Below are 25,263 nucleotides of genomic sequence, written 5' to 3' on the forward strand. Positions count from 1 at the left end.
TTAATAGTTATTCTCCTTTATCGTCTGTCTGTTTATAGCAATCTATTTCTCTCTTTTTCCCCTTCCAGTGTCACTTTAATATATCTGGTTTCCTGAGTGTTTACAGGAAACTCTCCTCACTCCAGTTCAAATTGTGACATTTGAATCTGATATCCAAGAGCATCTGCCAACACTAATATTTGGTTCAAGAGAAGAATTCAGGCAACAAAAATGTTCTCAATTATTCAGTCTGATGCAGACTTCAGCCTGTGCCCTTATTAATCATTTCCTCTCTTTCCGCTGTCGTTTTGCAGAAATCGGACCCGTTACCATCACAACGGATCCAAAGAAGTTCCAGTATGAGCTGAGAGAGCTGTACGTCCAGGTGGGTTCAGCAGATCACCACCGTCAAACCGAGGAAGCAGCAGTAGCCTAAAGTTTATCGAGGAGGATTAAGGTCACCTGCCCTTGAGCAAAAGCAGCTAATCCCTAAGCGCTGGCTGTAGTCATATTAGACATCACGCCAGTCATGCCAGAGTGAATTTGTGTTCCTGCCTGAGGTCTGTGCTGGATGGAAAAGATAAGACTTCTGGAAAAATTCTGGGATGAACACAAAATCAAAGGCAGCAGGGGGTAGAATAAGAATAAATGAGGCATTAGTTTGTGAAAAAAGTACAATTTCACAAGTTTATTCGATTGGGAGAAGTCTTTGGAAAGTGTTTGTGCGTCATTATATAGCTCATTGCTCTAAATAAATAATAGTTTGACTTTATTTGGACTGTCCTAATGTTAATATTCAACTCATTGTCAGTACTTTGTCAGTTCATTTTCACAGCTGAGTCAAGCAGATATTAAACTTTGTGTCAACCTGTCCAATGTAAACACTTCATTAGCATCAGTAGACTTATCAGTTAACTTACCAGCTTTGCATTAGTTGGGGTTTATTTTTATTATTTGAATTCAATTTTATGGACGATGCAAGTGAATATAGTCTCAATTCGGAGCATGAAAGTGATTGTGCAGCACAGAGAGTTTATAGCATTGCCTTACCTAGATTGGTACTTGTACAGTGTCCTTATCATAAAACCACAATACACTGCAGGAAGTACAATAAAATACACATAACAAAATATACAAATTGTGATGTACAGTTAAAGAAAAAACCTTAGTAAAATGGGTAAAAACAGACATATCTCTGGTTTGCTTTTATACCGAACTCAACTTTTGTTGGGAAATATTTTATATCTGGAATTAATTTGATTTCATTTGGTAATGGACCGTTGATACATTAGAAAGCTAATTTGAAAAAATGAAAATCAGTAAAGCTCTCACAGTGATACCTGGGTTTGGTTAACACTACACTGACACAAATTAAGTTGGATATTAACATTGGAGAGGCCAAAATAAAGTCTAACCAAATCATTTTCTGTCTTGATTTTTTTTTTTTTTTTCCTTTATCCTCATTGGAGGTGGTCATATGTTGACCTTGGCTGTTGTGCATGTAAATCTATGCAGCAACCTGTGTTTATTTGCTCGCCTGATTTTCCTGCACAATTACAAACACATGTTCAAGCTAAGATATATAATGGGACTGAGGAACCAAAAGGGGTATTGTCAACTTCAGGTTTTTGTGTGCAAAAACACAGCAATGCCCCTGATATCTGCAGTACCAGCGGAACATAATAATTTGTCAAAGAGAGAGGGGGAGGGAAAGCGAGAGAAACAAGTAGCACTCAGAGGTCTGTCCGCTGAGGAAATGTCTTTGGCAAGGGCTTGTGCATCCTTGGCGTGCGCTACTGTTAATTTGGCATGTGAGTGCATTGTTGTGTGTAACAAAGAAGCCCTCATGGAGATCCAGTTTCCTCTCACTTGCTCCTTCATTCCCAAGCCTGCCTTTCCTCCCCTCACCTCTTCACCTGCACAACCTCTGAAAAGCTTTTGGCTCAAACACGACGAAATAAAATCCTCGGGGCTAAATGTGATGAAATCGGTCTCTAGATTTAATATATTACAAGATAACATTAACTGATATTAACATAATATTAATTAATACAAAATGACAACCACAGTTTGGTAGAGCACATAAATCGTGGAGCCAGTGTGTTGCTCTCTGATCTCCGCTCTCACGTGGACGTGGAGTTTGAGGGTGATGTTAGGCAATGCTTCATATTTTTAAGCCAGAGAGAACAAAAGTGCACACCGGGGTTGGGGTTGAGGGGCAGTTGGAGAACAGAGGGATGAGTTTTGGCCAGAGGGGAGATGTTGGGGAGCGCGAGAGATAGAGGAGTCTTGTCTCCTCACATTCCACCCCCCCGCCCGGCCTGGAATCATGCATCACTCCATTCCAGATGTTCCTCTTTGTGGCGATGCGTCCCCTCAGACAGACAGGCAGACAGACAGACAGACAGACCTGTGCCTGCTGGAATGCTGCACAGGACGGCTCCTTGTGACCTCCCAGACAGACAGACAGACAAGGAAAGTAGATGAAGAGGGTGAGAGAGACACAGCGTGGGTACATAGCCACATACTTTTTTTTCATTTTTCACCTCCATCACCAAAGTTGGAAGCGGGTCATGTCTCGGCCTTGCCTGTCTGTTTTGTGCATTTAATTTGTGCACAAACATGTCCTGTAAAGTTTTAAAAGTTAATAACAAGCTTTTGGAGATGATCCAGATTCATTTTGCACCATTAGACATTTTATTTTTTTTTAGCCATTGCCAGTATCCATTGCAGTATGCATTGCACTGATAAGCTATTTTATCAGAAAATCAAACCTGGAAGACAAATGATAAACAAGTATTGATCATTATGGAGGCTGCCATTTTGCACAGAATTGCAGGTTTCAAAGTTCAGCTGCAGACAGAACACCCAACAATGACAGGAAACAAATCACCTTTGTTGTTTACAGTGAAAATTTAATTAATGTAAGCATGGTTATTTACCTCTTAAAGGAATACTGTTGCATACACTTTTGGTATTTCACCCTTATCACCCTCACCTTGCAGTTTCACATTGCACAGTTACACGCATTCACATCTCGGAGCCGCTCGGTGTAGCCACAGTCTTGAAGCAGCTCTACTGAAGCTTTGTGGGGTACTGTGCCTTGCTCAAGAGCACCTTAATAGTAGTTGCTGAAGGAGGGAAGAGTGTTAATCCTTTATTGTAACCAACCATGAACTCATCCCGCCGTCCTCATCACCAGGGAGGTGGGGACTGTCCGGAGATGAGCGTCGGTGCCATCAAGATCGCCTTGGAGATCTCCCTGCCGGGGTCCTTCATTTACGTCTTCACAGATGCCCGATCTAAAGATTACAAGCTGACCCACGATGTACTGCAGCTCATCCAGCAGAAACAGTCACAGGTTTGGAGATTTGTTTTTTGCAAAATTTTAATGATAGTGATCACTGATGATCAAATACATCATATCATTATTTGTGTGTGTGTGTGTGTGTTTGTGTGTGTGGTGTAGGTGGTGTTTGTGCTAACGGGGGACTGTGATGATCGAACTCATATCGGCTATAAGGTTTATGAGGAGATTGCCTCCACCAGCTCTGGACAGGTCTTCCATCTGGACAAGAAACAGGTCAACGAGGTAAGAGACTGTCTTCTCTCCTCTCCTCTCCTCTAATCTCCTCTTCTCTTCTCTTCTCTTCTCTTCTCTTCTCTTCTCTTCTCTTCTCTTCTCTTCTCTTCTCTTCTCTTCCTTTCTCTGCTGCAATTTGCTTTCCTGTTTTTTTTGACTGACACAGGTCCCTGTGATGTTGTTAAATGGTCCTTGGGGTTTTTTCGCTAACACAGGAATCAGCTGTTTTCTTCATCTCCATCACCACTGCTATCTACTGCTCGTTCTCAAGTTATAGAGTCCAAGAAAAAACCTTTCTGGCTTCAGAAGGTGCTTTCGTCACGGCGGTGGAGAGAACATTGAGTTCAAATCGTTTAAATTTGGTTCTGCCCCCAAGCCATGCAAATAAAGCAGCAGTACAAGAGGTTGCAGCCCCCCCGCCTATGCTGTGCTCATGTTCAAGTCTGGACTTCTGATCAAATGTAAAGGAGACTTGGAATTGACTGATGCAAGAAAGCAGATCTTTACAGCCTTTCCAAGAAATGCAAATCAGCTGTCTTGTATCAGACAGCAACTCAAGATCTGAACACAGGGTAACATGGTTCCATCAAATAAGAAGATGCTAAGATGAAAATAAATAGCAGATTTTAGCCTGTCTGTCTATCTGTTTGCATGTATGTCTGTTCAACACTTTACCCCAAAGCAACATACCCCAAAACCTATTGCTTGGATGCCATGAAATTTGATAACACATTCATGCTACCAGGAGCGTGCACCCTGTCAACTTGGTGACCTTTCCTGTACTGCCACCATCAGGCCAAATATCTGGCTTCAACTTATCTTTTAATACTTTCATAGTCAACTAAATATATATATACCATCAGTGGTGGACAAAGTATACAACCTGATTACCTGAGTCAAAATGTAGATAGTCCTTGTTAAACATTAATCCACTACAAGTGAAAAAAGCTCAGTCAAATTTTTATTTGCGTTAAAGCACTGGGGTATGTGCTTTTAAAAAGTACTCAAGTCCTCAAAAGTACACTTTCTTTTTAATATCAGCGTATTGCTGTATTGTTTTCACAAGGCATTTACAGAAACCACCTAATGAATACAATAACTTGCTTGTAGAACCACAATGCTACACTAACGTGTTTACTACCTCAGGGTTAGTCATTCGCACTTAACTAACAAAATGGAATGGATAGGTTTTGTTTTGACATTTCTGCGTTTACATCAAACCCAGTTGAGAGTGGGTACTGTGATTAATTCTTCACCTGTGAGGGAACACAGCATGTTACCAATCACATTTTAGAAGAAAAAGATCAACAGCTGACTTCAAAAATAACAAGTAACAACAACCCTCATACAAATGTACTGGAAGCCACAATATTTGGCTTTAAATTGTGGATTAAATAGTGAATTAAAAGTCTCAAGTTTCCCCCCACACCAAAAAACACTCAAGTACAGATACTTGAAAAAGTTACTTACTTTCTGACTTACTCGAAAAATGCTCTCAAGTACAGTTTTCAAGTAAATGTACTTTATTCTGTCCACCACTGCTGTTACCCCATTGCCATACTTGCTTTACTTACTTGCTTATTTACTAAGTTACCTTACTTGCTTTCCCTATCTCACACCATCTGCAAAGATCATATCTCTTGCACCCCATTTCTCCTTTGCTGCTACTTTTACTTTGTCATTCTCTGTCCGTTCCCTCTCACTTTGCCTCTCATGCTCACATGCACAGCCACACAAACACAGGCACTGAGATAATGTAGGACATGAGGAATGAAGAAGCTGACAGGACCTGCTGACCTCTCCAGTCCTTTGGAGCCTCTCACGTGGCCCTCGTGACCCCGCGGTCCGACAGGAAGAGCAGGAGGCCTGTCTGTGTCTGTAGCCAGGCCCAGGCCCTCCACACCTGGCTCAGCCTCGTAACCGCTCCCTGTGACAGGCCTGTCCTGGGATCAGGGGTCGGCTGCAATTTCCTTGAAATCAGACTGAATAGAAATGGCATTTCTGTTGTATGAACTGGTGTGATGATTCTGCAGCTTTTTTAAAAATCCTAACTAGTGAGCCAGTGCTCACTTAAAAGGCAGCATCTTAAATCCTCCCAAATGACTGATGGAGAATGTTTTCTATAGTGTTAATTTTTGAGAAACATGAGTACAGTCATCATCTTATTACAATGTTCTTTTTTTGATTATTACTCTAAAGTATTACAATTAATTGGACAATGATGTATTGATGTGATGAGATGAAAATACCATATTAGTCCCTAAGGAACGGGTGTAATACAATTCATGACATACCAAGAAATGTGCACACTTACATAACATGACAAGAACATTTCAGTATAAAGCAACTTGCCATTCTGTTTGAGTGCAGTCATTCCTTTTGTTTCCTTTTTAACACTCCCCACCCAGCTTTTCTCAGAGATTTTTGGAGATGACAGCACTGTATCATGTTACTCCCACTTCACAAATTCCTGCTGCTTGAAGGATTATGTCTGAAAGAGAGTCTGGGTCTCGCACAGGAGCTGCTGGGGGCTCCGCTGGTGCTGCGGGTCAAGACACAGGGGGAATCTGAGTCACTTCCTGCTGATGGCCTTACAAATGTTGAGGGGGTGACCTTGTATGCAGCTGGGGGGAGGGTGGTGTGTCTTTGTGTGTTTATTTGTGTGTGCGTGTGTGTGTGTGTGTGTGTGTTAGCTGGTAGCATTAAGGTCTTGTCTTGCACAGTGAATAATTGGATTTACATTTGGTTTAAGAGTCAGTGCGTTATAGAGTATGCAACGATCTTCCTTTATAAATGTTAATTTCCTTACTGGACAATTAAAATGTGTTAAAATACCAGGCTGCCACTTCTCTAAAATGTATGACTAGGCAATTATGTAGAGCTTTGATTGTCAGAGAGTCTGGTCAATTCAATAAGGAGGCCAACTTCACATAAACACACGCAGACCACTGTGTGTGTGTGTGTGTGTATGTGTGTTTGTGGCTTAGTCCTCCTCCCACAGTTTAATATCAGGGCTGTGTGTTCGCTGTAGGTTCTGAAGTGGGTGGAGGAGGCGGTGCAGTCGTCCAAGGTCCACCTGCTGTCCACTGATCACTACAGCGGGATCAGCAACACTTGGCAGATGCCCTTTGACCCCAGCCTGAAGGAGGTCACCGTGGCCCTCAGCGGTCCAGCACCTGACATCGAGATACGAAACCCCCAGGGTACGATAGCCCCCACACAGCTATTTTTTTAAATGAATCGTCTGTTTACTTGCATATGCGTAAACAATAAGTATAAGCAATTTGACCGTCACAGTGAGTCTGATTCTGATTACAAGAATCTCAGAGTTTAGTCGAAGCTAGACACCATTTTTTAAATATAGCATAACGTGCATTCTTAAGATAGAGTCAATACCAGCCAGTCATTGTTGGCAGAACATCTGAGGTGATATTTCACATCTGAAAGGAATGATCAGTCAAAACGATTGACTCCACATGAGGTGGTCTTCTCTGTTTGGCACATCATGTTTTCCAGTGTAAAATGTTCAGCAAAAATTTCTCTCTAAAACTGTTAAATAACAGCCATTGGTGATATATCTTCAATTGCTGGGTCCGTTGTATTTCTTGGTAGTGTATTATTCTTATTCCTGGCCAAACTCAGATGGCCTGATCATGTTGAGATATTTCCAGCACAAATGCAGTGGAGTTTCAATATGAGAAAAAAACGTTCAATAATCTAAAACATCAAGGATAAATGTGTCAGTTCTTCAGAATCAAAGAACAAGGACTTGTTAGACTCACCATTTGGCAATGACATTCAACAATCATTCAGGGAGAAATCCCTTTCAAGGCAGAGGTACAGTGGCTGTTTTCCTACTGTCCTCAATAGATCAGAATGCAATGCAGCCATAAAATATGTTGTGCTGTCATTCTTTCTTTCAATTGGAAAAAAAAAAAACCTCGATCTCAGCATGTTTTCACTCCTGCTGCTGCAAATGAGCCACAGGTGAAAGCAACAGGTTTAGGCCCCTGCTATGGGAGTCAAAAGTCATTCTTGAAAATGAAGGAAATTACTAACCCTAGAAGCAATAGTCGTAGTAGTAGAGGGAAAGTGAGTTCTATGAAACATTTCACATTTAATATCAAATAGATGGTCCCACTGTCTTTTGAGCCCCACACATATCCAACACATGGTATTTCATTCACCTACACTGGATAATGCTTTAACCATATTCTGGATCTTTAAATGTGGGCCAAGTGACATCAATAGTTTATATAGCCATAACTTGCTACTTGGAGTCAGGGTGCGTTATGAATTGTTATTTTATTTCAGTTAAAGCTGAGGAAAATAATAATAATTGTGTCACTGTTCATGTTTGTGCTCTAGGGAAGCTGGTGGGGAAGAGCGATGGCCTCATTGAGCTTCTGCACATTCCCAACTCCGCCAAGGTTGTCAACATCAAGGACCCACAGCCTGGGATGTGGTCTATCAAGGTATACAATTCATTCTTTACCTGGAAGTTTTGTGTAAAATTATAGGCTTTCCCTAACAGTTCCCAGAGCTGAGGTGTCGCTTCAGATGACTTACTGCATGTAGTTCAGTGGTGTAACCTTGCAATCAGGTCGAAGCTGACACCCCAGGAGAGAACTGTGCCCTTGAGGAAGACTCTTAAGATGAATTACTGCAGTAATATATCAGCATGTTGAGATACAGTGACATGTTGCAATCAATTTAACATGCAGGCTGTCTGTTGAAAGCATCTACTAGAAAACAAAAGACATAATCTGAAAGACACATTTAACCAGTGGAGTGATTTTTATTTTTTTACCACAGCCCTAGCAGATGAAGATATATTCAGGACAATTAGTGTCCCACAGTATTTTATTAGTGTTTTATCTTGCTTTGGGCACCCATGGCATTTTGTCTGCTTGCAGCATTCAAACTGCTGGCACCCTGCTGTCAAGTGGATGGAGAAAAAACGAGGATGCACAGACGAGTGCCAGCTCTGTCTGTGCCAGATGCCAGGAAATGACAAGCATTTTTACTTGAGTGATTTGTTGAAGGGGCCCGGGTGGCCCCTGTGTTCTGTGCGGACCCCTGTTGTGCCACTTTCTCTCGCCTCTGCATGGCTGTGTTATGTGTTAGTGTCCAAACATGATTTACAGAGGGAGAGATTAGACGGAAAAAATGGTGTCATCACCATGTTTCCTATCAGGAGTTAAGTGTTTAGGTGGGTTAGTGTGCTGGCTGGAGGGGCGTGGGACAGTTACAGTTTTCTGTAACTTTGATGTTGATTCTCTTCAGGACTTAATTTTTCCCATGACTCGCTCTGGTGCTTGTTTTTTTCTATATTTCTATCACATTTGGTTTTTGTTCTTATCTTTTTATAACATATGGGTTTTGTTTTTGCCATTTATTATCATTACTCCAGCAACTTGGCTTACAAATCTGCCCGGCTTCCCTGCATATCACTATGTTGGCTCTTCCAAGTCTCCTCCTTATCGTGTCTTTTCTGCTCCTCTCTAATCTCCTTCCAGTAGCCAATAATGACATCATAGGCCTATGCTGTGATCAAAAGAGTGTAATGTATTCATAGTGTAAATCCTCAACATTTACTGCAGTGTGTGTGTGTCCTTATAGAAATAGAGTTACTGCTAAATCCAAATGAGTTATGCTGCACCAGGACAGATAATAAACTTTGTGTAACATGGATGGAGAAGATACAGCAAAAATACAGCAATAGATTCTTGTTTTTGAGCTGAAGCTGATTTATTTGAGACATGGCCTTTCCAGCTGTGTCTACACTTAACCCAAAGGTTAATCTCATGCCGGGCTCTCTCACTAAACACTAGTGTCAGGAGCCCTTTTTACACAGAAAAGCTGGCAGGAACTCAGCATTTAGCAGTGTACTGTAGCTGTCCTTGGACCTAACATCAAAATGTCTGTCTGCAGAAAAAAAAGATACCAAGGATGCAAACCAACTTTTTGCTCCTGGGTCAAAGGGACTACAAAGCACTGTCCAGCATATTGTGTTTCTTCTGGCACACCTTTTTTTTTAACTTTGGACTCATTGTTTAGGTTTTGCAGTTTGGCTGCATGCTACTATGTTTTGTCTATCTGGGGGACTTAATAAAAGAAAGGAATGGGTTGGTTTTTAAATGATCCTCGAAGGTGAAGAGTCCTGTATCATGATGTCCTCTTCTTAATCTCAAACTAAACACCATCAGTGATTGGGCTCAAACTGTCCCAGAGACAGCGCTAATAGAAATGATGTCAAACATATGCAATATTCAACAACACAAAATGTGAGGAACTGTATTCTGTGCAACAAAGCTTTGTTCAAACTTTATTTTAAATTCTAGCGCAGATCCCGAGGTTTCAACATATTCCAAATATTTCCTGCTGAATTACAGGAAAATGGATATAAAATGATGCACAAGGCGTCTATAAATGTTCAGTTTGATGTAATGCTGTGGCCATAAAGCAATGGCATCTAGAGTTTGAATATTTCACTCAGTGTACGTGGGATGCAGCTTCACTGAAGTATTATAACCAGCAGATACATAAAGTATATCTGCAATTGTTGTACTTTTTGCACTTTTCTAACTTTGAAGCTATTTAAGGCCAAATTTAAGGGAAAATCACAGTTCACTTTTTCCCTTTCTGTTACTTCTCTCTTTTCATGTTTCTTGTTGCATCTTCTCCCCAGTTCATGTTTTACTCCTTTTATTCTCTCTCTTGGACCACAGGAGGATATGCTTGTCTTTCTCTTGCACCAACACATCTAGTAGCTGCCGTGGTGTTCAGTTGTTTTTCCCACCTCTCCTCTTGCACTATACCTTTTCCAATCCCAGTTCCCCACACCAGGAGAACTCTATCTGGCTAGGAAGCAAAAAATATATCTCCTACTCATCTGTAGCTGCGTTTCCCAGGCCATTCCAAAGAGCTGTGGATAAATACTTTGGGAGGATTTCAGTGTTCTGCCATGCTGGGTTTCACTAAGGCTAATGGCCTGTGACACCCCAGTGTAAGGCCCAGGCCATAGATTGTGTGTGAAAAGGAATTTGATCCTTTTTAATCTGCCTTTAATTGGATACTGTGGTGGTGTGTGGAGAGTGGGTTCACCCTGCTATCGCCCCCTGCTTCCTCGATTTTCCCCATCATTCCTGCTGCCTTACCAAAGCTCTCAGACACCCTGTGTGTGTGTGTGTGTGTGTGTGTGTGCATGCATGTTTGTGTGCATGCGTGTTTGTGTATGCGCGTGCGCTCCCTAAGAGACGTCCAGGTGAGACTTCTTAGCGCTGCACTGACCTCAGCATTGATGAGTGTGTCTTGGCTTCATGCTGCCTGGAGTTTTATGGCCCATGATAATAGTTTAGGAAGGTTGTAATTTGAAAAGCATGCGCAACTCAAAGGAATAGGAGTGGCGATGACCTGCCCTGTTTCTATTCTCTGTGTCTGCCTCTTTTCTGCCTCTGTGTCCTCTGCTGGTTTCCTTTGTCTATCAGTATGCCCCCCTGTCTCTCTCTCCCCCTTCTCTGTGTGCAGTTGTGATGTGCAGACAGCAGCCAAGTGTCCCACTGAGCACAAAACACATCAAATATTATAAGGAAATGGAGGAGCAGGACAGTATTTTCATGTGACTTGAAGACGACTCTGACTTTTAATAAGCCAGTAGGTTTTAGGGTGTTGTCTCTGGGGAATATGATGATTTCTTCTTTCTCCAGTGCAGCACTAGATACTTCAGATTCTTTTCATACAAGCGGAGAGTATAGTTCACCATAATTTTCAGCCTTTATTTCTGAATATAAATACTATAAATTCAATGTGTTTTAAAAAGTTTTCAGAAAAGAATAGATTCACTTATTTATGATGCAAATCAAGGCACAACCAGACTGTCTAGCCAATCCAGCTATGAAGTACAAGAGCCTCATTTTAATCTCATCAGTGGTCCTAAACAATCAAATCAAAAGTCCTCTTGGATAAAAAAAAAAAAAAAAAAAAAAAAAAAAAGGTGAATGTGTGACAAAAATTTCAAACAGCCAGGGTGTATCCAGGACTTGGTCCAGTCAGTCCATTCAGCTTTGTGTGAAGCAGGGAAATGAGAGGCTTAATGACAAGGACTTTGTAATGCGTCCTCCTTGTCTTTGGTAACAGAATGGCCCTTAAAGTGTCCCAACCCTGGTTATGGCCCCATTTTACCTCCAATTAAAGATCAGCAGATCATCCTATGGCAGCCATTAGGGCAGGTTTAATGACCATGACAGCACATTAGCATTTTAAGTGATGCCACAAACCCTCGTGAGTCCCAATTTTATGGGTATTACCTTGTGAATTGAACCCATCACTCCATTTTGCTTGACATGTTTGGTAGTACCAGTTTTGCTTATCAGTTTATGGTAAAGTGTGCTTTAGATAAGGTAAGGTAAAACTTGGACCAGGACTAATGAAAATTCAGTACATCCCCACATTCTCTTTCATTTAAAGCTAATTGCAAATGACAGTTTAGATTAGCATGTCTCATGTTGAATTGCGAGTCAGTGTCTCTGAAATCGCCAAAGTGTGTTACCTAAGGTGAGGAGTTTCCACGTCTCACCAACCTGTACTTCGTTGTAATTACTCTGTCTCTATTCCTGACATGCTTCAAAAGACGTCTGCATGATGAAGACCACATGCGCTCACTTTAGTCACACGCTGATTATAGTGGTCGTGTTTGTGTAATTAAAGTACAAACGTCAGACTGAATAGCTCATCGCATCTGTGAAATGTAGATGTTTTATAAGGTTAGGGTTTAAGACATTTGACCGTCACTCTTGACTTAGTCAAAACAGCTTGTCTACACACGTCGGGATGGTTGGCATACAATAGGCTGTTACCAAACAATTCCAGAGATGTGTCTCTCATTCAGACCTGTCATGTCTGGTAAATTGTTCCCTCGTCTTTATCCTCTTGTTTTAACCAATATTTGAACATGGAACATGGTTTTATATGGAAGCTGAGTGCACACAGCATGCAGTTCTGCATCACAATAACAATAGAAATTGTATACCTGTACATACCTGTGTCTTTGTCCCTGTTTTCTCAGACTTCTAGTCAAGGAAGACACTCGGTTCGTATCACAGGTCTCAGCACCATTGACTTCAGGGCCGGGTTTTCCAGGAAACCCACGTTGGACTTCAAGAAAACCATAAGTCGTCCTGTTCAAGGTCAGTGATGTCATCCTCTTTAAAATGTAAAAAAGGCACAGCAGCTGTTGTGTGCTTTCAGTCACACCTGTTGGCGGATAGGTTTTTCTTTTTGCTTAGGCTTGAGGTTTATCTGCATTACTTGCAACCTCTTTAACCACATTGTCTGATTTTTCTCTCCAAATTGAGATTCCTTAGATATTCGTGTGCTTAATATGTTTTTGCACCACAATGATTTGATGCACAGATTTGCTTTCGAACCGTGAAATACATTATGCTATGTCATATTTCCAGGTATTCCCACCCACATTCTTCTGAACACCACTGGACTCTCCCCGCCTGCTCGTGCCGACAGGTTGGAGCTCCTGTCAATCACGGGTGATGTCATAAAAACATTGCCAATCCGCTACTACCCCGACCGCCAGCCTTACGGCCTGTGGAACATCACAGAGTTCGTCCCACCCAACGAGGCCTTCTTCCTGCGCGTGACAGGATATGACCGGGACGGTTTCCTGTTCCAGAGAGTCTCCAGTGTTTCTTTCTCCAGTATCGTGCCTGGTCAGTAACACAAGTTGTCACCCAGCAGTAGACAAGAGAACAGGATAAACTGTTGTTAGAAAATTGGAAGAAACATTTAGTGAGATGGGGATGTAAGAGATGGATCATTACAGTTATTGGTACAAATTTCGCTGTGGTTAAGAGACAGTGATTGATTTATTGCATGGGCTGCGTTCCTGTGTCTCCCTGATAGATGCCCCAAAGGTGGTGATGCCAGAAACATCTCATGGTTACTACCTGCAAAGAGGAGCTATCAACTGCCAGGTGGACAGCCTGATCCCTTTCACCCTGCGCTTCACCAGAGACGGGAAACGACTCGGGGTGGATCAACTCTTCAGGTAATCAGGGTCGGAGACGAGCGTCCAAATCAATCAGGAACTGTTAAATGAAAGAACAAAATCCAAACTGTCAGATCTAAGATTAAAACCTGCCATATTATGGGATGTTTCAGCTGTTTCACCAGATATGGAATCACTCCAAATTGATCTCCATAAGTTCATGGTTACTGATCTTTTTTGGTCTCCTATGATTCCTTCATTCCCAGGGATTCAGGCACTGCATCATGGGATATAGCCCAGGTTACTCTGAAGGATGAGGGCTACTACGAGTGTATTGCTATTAGCAATGCTGGCACTGGACGAGCTCGCACCTTCCTCGATGTATCAGGTAAATGGGCGGATCAAGACTGTTTTACTGTGTAATAGTATTCCATTGTGTGCACCAATTAGACTTTAATCATTGTAACACACACACACACACACAGATTTTTGTTGCGCCTTACACCCAGTATATAAATGTCACAAACATCAAAATTTTTGAATAAATAAATCTCTGCTATATTGCACTTATACTTAGCAGCTATGTTATTGCCACAACAAACTGTAGTAATATAGCAGATGTAGTGTTTGACATGAATTTATAGATTATAAGACTACTTTGCACGCAGAATGTCTCGTTATACAGACAGCAGTGTTTATTTTTGTTAGGGCATGACTTGTGCATTGCTTATTAGCTCATTACCGCTGCATGGTGTGTTACACTCCATCAGTACGCGTAATGATCTAGCACTTTTGGGCCGTTCTGGGTTAGACCAAGGGGCTGGCGTGCATTGGACCGTGTCAACAAGAAGTGCAATTTTTGTGTGTGATGGATCTACTCTCAGGGCAGCAGACAACTGGAAGAATCAATGTCATTAATGCGCTAAATGATGTGTAGAGGAAAACACTTCCATGTACACGGACGCACACACAAGCACTCACACACGCATAAAATACCACAAGTTAAATGGTGCAGGAAAAGTAACAGTGAGGTTTATATCATGCTCAGTAGGACGCAGGCTTATACACACATGTAGTTCGAGGATACACTGATTACATACAGTTGGAATCCAGGCAAGAGGCAATATGGGTTTGAATTTTATTGGTTTCAGGGTCACGGGCTGTGCATCTCGTGCAGAGACCCTGTGTGGCGGCAGAACGAACGTGACCTCATGGGGAATGTGAGGCGAGCTCACAACATGACTTTTTAAATCCATTTCTCACAGTGATCAAGCTGTGGGATTTATGGTATGGTTTGTGAGCCTGGTTTGTTAAGCAATGGTGTGTGGCTTTATGGTAAAAGATAAAATACACACGCAGTCATAAATTACTTTAAGAAGAAGCGGTGTAGAGATAGTTGGGTTGAGTGGGTATACCGTGATTCTTATGGTGTGGTTTCAATACAGAATCAGAGGTTGAAGCATAAATATCCAGTGGTCACTACAGCAACAAATGCAACTCTTTTATGATCCCAGACAGCTGATGGTTTCTACATATAGTGCACAGCAAATTTCTTGGCTTATGTTATAAAGGCTGTGAGGAGAGAGAAAATACTTCTAAAATGGATAAAATATATGATGTCTATATTTCATATACATGTAAATACTCTCAGTCACACCAGTCATCAGAACAAAAATAGACATTTGCCTATCCTGACATCCTCTATGGTGCGCTTGGCTTTCTGTTTTTCCTGAAACCTCTCCGTTATAGGAGGCCAGAGCTGACACCACCCAAGTCCCAGTACACTCAGCAGTAGCCTCTTTGCCCAAATTTTGCTTTACAAACAACTTCATTCTTCAGGGAAACGACTGGAGCTCTGTCAACTCGCCGAACGCCAAAGCGGAGGGAATGAAAGCAAAAGGGGCAGCTGTGGGGGAAATGGAGAGTGAGAGGTAGCTGACGGAGGTTTTGTGTTATAGCAGAAGGAGAATAGCACAAGAGCCAGGCGGGGATCAGCGGAGCATATTGGTGTAACTCATTACTGTAACTCACCTACTTTGTGCACAGTCCAAAGGTCCTGCGGGGATTTGATTTGTTCAACTTTATCCTCTGATGGCAGCTCCCTTTTCTGCCCTAAAATTAGGAAAACTCAGTCCCCCTCAACTACTGCTCAAAGCTTTGTCACAGGGCCAGTGATATTCTTAACAGGATGACAGACCGCCTCATTTTGCACTCGTAGACACACACACATACACACACACAGATATACACACATACGTGCTCCCCCTCACCTGCCAAATTTATGTCATCCTAATCCCAGGGAGCTGTGCTGAAATCCCCTGCATCCTCCTTACTCCTTCTATTAGAGCCAAAGCCTCCACTACCTCTCCTCTCTCTCTCTCTTTTTCCCTTCATTCCCCTTTCCCCCTGCATAGCTCTGGCTCACCTCTGAAAAATGATTGACGACACACTGAGGCTCGAGGGATGAATGTTTTCGATGTGGTGACTGGAGAAAAGAGGGAAAGGGAGAAAGAGAGAGAGCGACAGTGAAAGAGAGAGAGAGAAATAGAAAGAAAGCGATCACAACGACTCTGATAAATGGTGAACGTGAACATTGTTCTGACAAATGGCATTTCAAAATTCAAATTTTTTTCCACATGCATAGCTGAGCTACATGCGATATCTTCATACACTGAGGAGTGACACACATACACACACACACACACACACACACACACACATATACACACACAAGCCACAGGGAGCCGCTACACATTATAAAAGGGTTAGATCAATATATCAGTTTATTTATTTAATCTCACTAAGATTAGGAATCTCTTTTACAGGAGTGTCCTGGGACTAATGTTGAGGTTTTATTAAATATTACACGTAAGCTTGTTGTGCGCTGCAGCTATAATGGAGATTCCCCCCTGACCGCAGCTGCACAAATACAGTCTCTAAAGTGTGTAATGAAATGTAATATATTTGTTCATTTAATTTTTTCACCTCTGTTTTTTTATTTTAAAAGTCTAAACGTATCCACAAGTTTTCTTTTCCATTGAACAGATGGATTAAGTTGCCTTGACTTGAGAAGCTGCTAACCCTAAAACAGTTTTATTATTATGGTTTTCATGGCAGAGTTTTTGTGTGCTGTGGTCTAAATCGTGTTATAGATTCTTTTCCACTTTTTCAAGAGGAAAAACACTGAATGCTTGTAATTGAATATAAATTTAATGAAATTTTAATACATCATGTAATGTAAAGCTATTGGATATCTTCCCAGAATATTGGCTATTGGCTTCAGTCTGATAGAACTGGAGTCAGTGTTCGCCTTGAAAACCCAGATTGGTTGCATGCTTGGTTGTATCCCATGAGTAGAAAATGCGTCATGTCTCAACACGAGCGTCAGTGAGAAAATAATCCAGTTCCTCTGAATTTTTACTTTTCTCTGGAGTAGGGGAGACCGGGGATGGTTGTAACAAAGGGGATAGCTGTAACACTCTCAGTTTGACCAATCAGAAACGAGCTGTGGTGGTTTGTTGATTGTTCCACAGATCTCCAAGTGTTCAAATGCTTTTTCACATTAACCTGTTTCAGGCTACAAAACACACACACAACACACACCAGTTTATACTTTATTATTCTTTATTTTATTTATTTTATATTATATATATTTATTTATTTTATTTTATTTTATTTATTTTTATTGAATTTAACTTATACTTTTTATTTATTTTATTATTATTTTTTGTAGTCTTACAAGTTTATGGTTCCTTCTATATTATTCATTAATGTGCTTCCATACATTTATTAGTGTGGATCTTTTTTTAAGCATAATAATTTAATTGTTACATCCATGCCCAAGTAGTGTTACAACTCACCCCGGTACTGGATAGGTTGTAACAACATACCTCTTTGTATTTGACACTAATTTACATAATCTGTGATGGTGTAGTAGAAGTCCAAGTGTATGTCATTTATAGCAGACAAATATGGGTACCACGTGTCAAAATTTGAGATCTCTAGCACAAAGAACCACTGAGTTACACTTGCTCAAACAAAAAGTGTTACTATCATCCCCGGTCTCCCCTATAACGTTTGAACACTGTTGCACTCTCGTCCTGCAGAGCCCCCGCCGGCCGTCACAGTCGAGGGTAACGTCACCGCCTCGCCTGGCTCCCACGCCGTCCTCACCTGCCATGTGGTCAGCACAGTCGGCTTCAACCTCACCTGGCTCAGAGGAGGTCAAGACGCTCGCCTGGACCCACGGGCACACGCCTTCACCAACCTCTCACTGGAGCTGCGCGCTGTGACTCCGGATCAGGCTGGCTGGTACGAGTGCATTGCTGTCAATGAAGGAGGGGCGACCCGGGAACGAGTCTACCTCACTGTACAAGGTGAGTAGTGTGTGTGTGTGTGTGTGTGTGTGTGTGTGTGCATGTGTTAAATATAGGTACCTGGCCTAAAAGCCAAGGAGGGAGAGCAGTTGCAGTTTAGCAGTAGAAAAAACAGCTACCAAGCCACAGCTGAACACAATGGCTCTGTTGTGATTTGCTGTTTCGAAAATGTGTGTTTAATTTTGTCACTGGCATTTGTCTGTTTGAGCTTGTAAGCATATGTGTGTAAGAGAGAGTATATCTGCATCTTGTTCTTGTCTGTGTGTGTGCACGTGTGTGTGCGGGGGTGGGTGTTCACGTGACATATTGAGATTTACATTGTGGGGGAATGGGACTTTTGGCAAACACATTCTCCCTCCCCAAACACACGACCATCTCCCGGTAACTCCCCCACCCCTCCCCCTCCGCTCGACTCCCTATAATTCACCCTAATGCTTTATGGGATGTGTGAAAATGATTTATGCCTGACTCTCAGGCAGCGCTAAGCCAGAGTTTTCCATCTCCAGACAGCTCTTATTGTCCCGTTCCGAACACCTCACTGACACTGAATCAGGAACACATTGTCCGACAAATGGAGGAGAGCGTAGCTGGCTATCTGGCCGGTGCTGCGGCGCACCGACCCACGCCTGGCCAGGAAATGGCAATGTAATACAAAGATAAAAGCTGCCATTAGCGGATGAGCTCAGCCAGATCCCCTCAAGGACAACCCAGGAGGTAGAGACAGAGGAGACGAGGGAGAGAGGCAGAGTCGTTTTTCATAATCCAATCTGTCTCAATGAACATCCTGTATTTACTTTGTTATACAACCATCAGTCCCAGGAGGAGCTGATTCAAAGGCCATATGCCTCTTACTGGGAGTTACAATAGGCATAACTTTCCCCTTCAACCTGTTTGTGTCCTGCCAGAACTTGATGCTCTAAACTGTAAAACCGTTTTGTTCTTTAAACCTCGACACCAAAAGCGGTTTTGCCGCATTTCAGGCACAGTTGTATTTCACCATCGATTGTCAGTTTTGCCTGACCTACATTTGAATATGGGCTCATTCGAAAAGTTCACTGTGATTTTAATTTGGAGCAAACATTTGTCTTTGCAAGGTCAATGTTTATGGTGAAGGCTGAGAGGCTCGAGACTCTAATACCAGTGCTGCAGACATGTTTGGAGGGGACCTCCACCAGCCTGCCCTGTCATTTGGCTCGTCTCATTGAGTGATAAGTTGCTCAATTGACCCCAAAACATTTTCCCAGGCTACAGTGGACATTTTTCCCTTGGGTGTGCTCCTTACCTGTGTGTCCTTATTTTTTTGTTGTTCTACTTTTTTCCCCTCTATGATCCTGTCACTCCTTTTTTCCCCTATTCTTTATGATACTCTTCTAGCTATTCCATATCGTGTCTTGCCTCTTGTCCTCTTTTCCTCTGCCCCTTTTCTCTCTCTCTCTCTGTCTCTCTCTCTCTCTCTCTCTCTCTCTCACTCTGTGTGTGTGTCTCTCTCTCTCCTGAACAGCTGTCAGCAAGCTCTGGGGTTTTCTAATTACCCCCTGGTCAGTCCCATCCTAGTCATTAGCCCCACTTTGAAGTGGGTCAGGTTTGCTGACACCTTACCACACTTGGACAGAGCACGGGGCGAGCAAGAAAGGGGATGAGGGAAAAGAGGGAGGTAGGGAGGGAAGTAGAGATAGGAAGACGGCGCAATATGAGAGGGAGTGAAGGCGGATATAGAAGGAGAGCATGAAGGAAGGAAAAGAGGGAGCAGGTGATGAAGGGAGTGCTAAAGACAGGTTTCCTCCTGACACAGAAAGGGTGCTGCTGAGTAACAGTAGAAGTATGTGTCTCCCCTCTCCGAAACCTCCTAGTTCCTGAGCATGAAGATGTTCCTGCCTTGACAGGGCAGGTTGACCTTGTTAGAGGGAGAGGCTCGTGAGCAGAGGGCTGGGCTGGACTGTAAACAAGGAAAAAAGGGTCCCGCAGAAGGACTTTACTTTTGACCTGCATGGCTTGTGTAGTATAATCTCAGCACTGCACTGTATAGCCTCAGGTGCTGCTATGATTAAGCGCCGACACGATTCCAAGTTGAGGTATTTCAATTTGTTTCACGCCAAGGATGAAATATATCAAAAGTATTAGCTGTAAATTTATTGGCGGCATCTGGGAAATGAATAATATATCTTTCAAAATGTGGCGTCACCACCGCTTGTAGTCTGGATGGATGAAGCACCGACACAAAATACGATGCATTCCTTCACACCTACTGTACCCCTGTGTGTCTGTTTTGCCTTTTGAACTTGTGGCCGCTGGCCCTCCTCTGTTAATCCAGCGCTTTCTCCAAAAGAGTTATCTTACAGTAGAATTTACTGATGGCATGTGAGGAATGAGATGGTCGCCTCACTGTCTTTCCTCTGGTCATGGGAAAGAATAAATCACTTTCTGGCATCTCATGAATCAGATATGTGTGTTTTTTTTTTTCTTTTTTGGAGGGAAATTCAAGTTCTCTCTCCCAAAAGAGAAGACTAGTTCTATCATCAACTTCTCTGAATGTCAGAGGGGATGAAGACTCTGGAGATGCTTCTAACAGCAGTGATAAAATAGAGAAAACACATCCTTAAAGGGATGACTTTCACATCATGAATCAATTGGAAAATCGCTCCACATTCCGCAGCTTTGCAGGGTCTGGATTCAATATCCCTTCCTGTTTTACCAATAAAAGGAGAGTTGAGGATGAAAGATATGCCATGAAACATTATTGGTTGTAGTAACAGGCATCGCTCTCCTAGTACAGTGAAAATAAAAGTTTATGCTCTGTTACATCTTGTGGCTGAGTCTAAATTCGAGTCATGTCTGTGAAATGAAAGCAAATGTGTCTGCAGGTTCTTGAGTTACATGCACAGGTACAATGGAGTTTGTCACCAACAACTTGAGTAAATGTCCCATGCAAGAATATACTTGAGTCAAGTCCTTCTCCCGATCTCTCAGGTCACTCAGAACACAAATGATGGAAATAACAGTAAATCTTTATTTGAAGATGGTTTCACTTAGGAAAAGTAAACTTCCAGATGAGCAGATTTGTTCCTGCTCCTTTAAAAAAAAAGTTAAGAAAATAAAGAAAAACTCTGTCCTATAATATTTTGAGAAAGGTTAGAAATGGCTACCAAACTTACATAAATGACAGCCTGATTTATTATTTGATTTAGTAAATTATTAGCTGATTAATTAATTATCTTAATTGATTAATTAATTATCTTTCCTTTTTTCCTGTAGAGGTGCCCAGGGTTTCAGTGGAGCCTTGGAACCAGACCTTCGTGACAGGACAGGAAGTGAGGATTAGGTGCTCGGCCAGTGGCTACCCTCCGCCTCTCTTGGTCTGGACCCACAATGACATTTTCATCATGGGGTCCAGCAGGTGAATTCACAATGTTTTTTTAAAAAAAGAGATTTGCTGAATTCTTTTTATTCTATAGACTGGACAATTTACAGTTTTAAAAGAAATAAAGAACATGCCTGGAAGAAAAGCAATGATTACGAGAGATGTGGATGAGCAAGCAAAGCACTTTGCCTTTTGCTTTTCTGAGTTGTTTTTGTGCTTCTAAAACTCAGGGGTTCGCAGGTGTTCTCATTTTAAACCTGTCATGCTCTATTTATTGTTAGCCAAACAAGCAGACTGGGTTTGTTTTTCATTCTGTGCAATTAGCAGGGAGCTCAAGCCAAGTAAAATCACTGTGTAATCTTTATTACTGGCTTTTGTTTGATTATATGGTACATAATAGTGTGTACAGAACATTTTCTCCATGATCACATAGACTGTATCATATTCTTAAAGCACAGCGGTCCCTCAGTAAGTATTGTATAAGCCTTTGAACGTTGTGTTGTTTGACTCTTGAAGCTGAATCCTCACTCACTGTCTCTCCCATCTTTCCAGTCACTCTCCTTCATGCGATGTTTAATCAAATAGGAATGCCATGAAAATCTTTTTGAGTTGCTCTTCTTGCCTGTTCAGACACCTGATGAGCAATGATGGCACGCTGGTCATAAGGAACGTGGACCAGAGGGATGGGGGGGTGTACGGCTGTTTGGCCAGCAACCCGGCTGGAACTGACACAAAGACCTCCACCCTCATTTATATCGGTGAGTACAGTACAGATGGACAAACGATCACTCATATGCAAAGACACGCACACTCGCTGTACATGCAGTGTGTACACCCAAACAGCTGCATGTGTAGTAATGTACACCCAGAGTAACATAAAGTTGAGGCTCTTATGTAAAAATACACCAATCTTAACAACCTGAATAATAAAGTTGAGCTACAACAAAGACGGCCCTCCTTGCTGCTTAAAGATTTTTTTTCTCCCCCGCCGTCAGCCTCTGAGAAGTTTCTGTCCAAGAAATTTTCAGTTCACTGACATCACGTGATTTTTGGGGGTTGCCTAGCGCCGCTTTAACACACACAGACAAACAAATCTTCAACGCGCAAAGACACACCTAAACATGTGCTAGTTCTTACGTCATTTACTCTGTCCATTATCGTGATTTTCTGTCCATCCTTCTATGATTTTTCACCCCCAGAATCTCCTGTGGTGACCGTGGCCTTGAGTCAGATTCTCATTGGTCTTGGAGAAACGACAGTGATGGCTTGCTCTGCATCTGGAATCCCAAAACCTGAGATCTGGTGGTACAAAGGTACTGTGAAACCTAAAAAGACAGAGGTAGAAAGTCAGTCACACTTTAAGCTACTCTAGAAAAAATGTTCCTGTTTAGACCCTGGACAAAAAGTGATTTCAGAACAGAGTAAAAGCTCAATGTGGCACCAAAGAGATGTACAGGCATACACACTGTCTTGCAGACACACACACACAGACACACTATGTTATAGGAAACAGGTCTTTCTGCCGAGGACAATGGGATAGGAAGTTAATGGGAAGTGAAATGTTTTGACGCCTGACTGACAGGAAGTTCTCTGACAGCTCCGTCACACTTTGTTTTTTTTTCTGTACATATCAACAGAGATGTAGCAGTGCACACACGGTAATGCTGCTCTTTTCTGTGTTTAATGGGGTTTATTTTGCTAATTTTGCCAACTTCAGGCAGTCCTACGCCCTCACACGGTCATTTTTTCACTTGTAAACAATTCTGATTTCATACTTTATGTTGGTACAAAACCAACGTATAACCCACATGTTACTGTTTAGATATTAGATTCCATTTTATTGTGGAATGTCACACAACCAAACTAATTCAAATCGAATTACTTAAAAAAAAAAAAGGTCTTTGTTTGTGGCGCAATTTGCTCTTGCATCTCCAATGTAAGAACTGGGCTGAAATGATGGATTTGTCCTGATTGCTAGGGGATGTCCAGCTACGTCCATCAGCCTTTATGGACGTCGATGCCCTGGGTGGGACGCTGACCATCAAGGAGACCCGAGATGGTGATGCTGGAGACTACACCTGTGTCGCTGTCAACTCCGCTGGCACCTCGTCAGGAAAGATCTCTCTCAGTGTCGGAGGTGAGAGTGGCACCAAAGGTTTAGAAGCTCTATAAACACGCCGACCACAGACTTAGAGTTCAGAGGAGGGTAGGAGTCTGTTGCTATAGCAAAATATATAAATCGGGAATGGGCAAGGGAGCGAAGGGAAAAAGTGTCACTCCAACTCAGGTGTGAGCATGTGTTGCAGCCAAACTGGAAAGCTCATAACAAAGTGGAGAATGTGCAGACCACTGCAGCATTTAACCAAGGTGACGGAGTCGGTGCTTATTTGCCATGGCTCAACAAGGTAGCTGATGTTTTAGTTGGATATAGCTGCTATTTTTTTAAAGTACATTTCAGGCAATGGCCATGCCAATTCCTGACTTTATTCGGATGTAATGTTATGTTAGGCTCAGTAGAGCTGATAAAAGAGAGGGGAACTTCCCCTCTACAGTACACATGCACTTTTGAAGACAATGAATTTTTCAGAGGTTTTTATTTTGTACATTGTCATACAAAATGTTAGTTAAAATAGAGCGTAGTTACATCAACCTACAGTGAGTTGCAAGCAAGTAACTATTCCCATATCACTAAGACTAAAACGATTGCACTTCAACTAAACAGTATTTTTTAAGTATTTACACAAAGCCCTATGCAGTTATTACATAAATAACAGTGAAGATTTAACCTCCAGGAAAGGCCTGGTGTTAATAAGCATTAAAGTGTCAAACCCAGGCCTGCTTAATGGACAGGTTGACTGTCTGTAGAATGAAAGAGATCCTTGGATGTCCCTAAACTTTCTGACCTCTGTCACCTTTCAAACCTGAACCCAGCTGCACCCAAGTTTACACGAGAGCCATCTGACGTGGCGGCGGACATCGGCTCCAACCTGACCCTGCTGTGCCACACTGAGGGTTACCCCGAACCGCAGGTCACCTGGAGGAGAGAGGACGGCACGCCCCTGTTCAGACGGACCCACACACACAGCAGCATCACACAGAGCAGGGGGGAGCTGCACATCAGCAGTGAGTTTTCAGTCAGATGAGTGCATGTTGTGTAGTAATAATAGTAATATAAAAAAAAAAAACTAATAATATTCTCTCTCTCAGATCTGTGGGTGGAGGATGACGGAGTATATGTGTGTGAAGCCCATAACCATTTTGGCAGGATCCAGACTCAGGCCAAGATCACTGTGACTGGACTGGGTAAGGCCAACATCCCCCCCCTCCCTTCTCTCTCTCTCTCTCTCTCTGTCTCTGTGGTTGCATGTAAAATAAATAAATGAATAAAAACCCTTCTCAGTTTTGCAATGAATGGCCATATTCACAGTGGGATTGCTTCGGGAAGGGAGCAGGCATCATTTAGTGATTTTTCATTTGTGTCAGAGCTCTACTTGAGTTATGGTGAGCATGCACCGCGGGTTTAGCGGTGAGTGAAGGAATGTAGGGGTGAACTTGCTGAGAAAGGACTCAAATTCCCTGGCAGAGTATGAAGGGATGTCAGAGCAGCAGAAGTCACATGGGGTAGGAAAGGCCACTGTGTTTCTGTGTGTGTTAGTTTCAGTCGCGAAGGAGCAAGGATGAGGCAGAGAGGTATCGACAGAAATGGGAAGGTGGAAAGATTGAAATTCCCTCTCTCTGTTTCACACACACTGTCCATGTCTTCCTTGCCAGCATGCCGAGCCGTCTGTTACTTCATGAGTTACTTATCCTGCTAAGATGAAGCTGCACTCTGACTCTGAATCATGTTGACATGCAGGCCCAGCAGTGAACCCGCTCCTGGTCTGCAGCTTGAAAGAGATTCATGTTTTGCCTACATTCCTATAGATTTTTTTTTTTTATTTGACTGAAGCAAGTTCAGCCTGGT

The 25,263-nt window shown here is 42.3% G+C and overlaps 1 protein-coding gene across 1 annotated transcript in view; it reads left to right on the forward strand.

The window, feature by feature from the left end:
- The window catches only part of hmcn1 (hemicentin 1), a 101,282-nt gene that overhangs the window by 17,751 nt on the left and 58,268 nt on the right, over positions 1-25,263 (forward strand). The window contains exons 2-17 of the mRNA XM_030049437.1: positions 294-364; positions 3,182-3,340; positions 3,449-3,571; positions 6,594-6,765; positions 7,931-8,037; positions 12,630-12,750; positions 13,024-13,287; positions 13,481-13,625; positions 13,832-13,953; positions 17,672-17,941; positions 21,194-21,335; positions 21,930-22,057; positions 22,499-22,612; positions 23,278-23,436; positions 24,231-24,422; positions 24,507-24,602. Of these exons, the coding sequence (XP_029905297.1) occupies positions 294-364; positions 3,182-3,340; positions 3,449-3,571; positions 6,594-6,765; positions 7,931-8,037; positions 12,630-12,750; positions 13,024-13,287; positions 13,481-13,625; positions 13,832-13,953; positions 17,672-17,941; positions 21,194-21,335; positions 21,930-22,057; positions 22,499-22,612; positions 23,278-23,436; positions 24,231-24,422; positions 24,507-24,602 (2,385 nt within the window). The remainder of the gene's footprint in view (positions 1-293; positions 365-3,181; positions 3,341-3,448; positions 3,572-6,593; positions 6,766-7,930; positions 8,038-12,629; positions 12,751-13,023; positions 13,288-13,480; positions 13,626-13,831; positions 13,954-17,671; positions 17,942-21,193; positions 21,336-21,929; positions 22,058-22,498; positions 22,613-23,277; positions 23,437-24,230; positions 24,423-24,506; positions 24,603-25,263) is intronic.

The sequence above is a fragment of the Myripristis murdjan genome, chromosome 4 (assembly GCF_902150065.1).
Source record: "Myripristis murdjan chromosome 4, fMyrMur1.1, whole genome shotgun sequence".
Taxonomy (NCBI): Eukaryota; Metazoa; Chordata; class Actinopteri; order Holocentriformes; family Holocentridae; genus Myripristis; species Myripristis murdjan.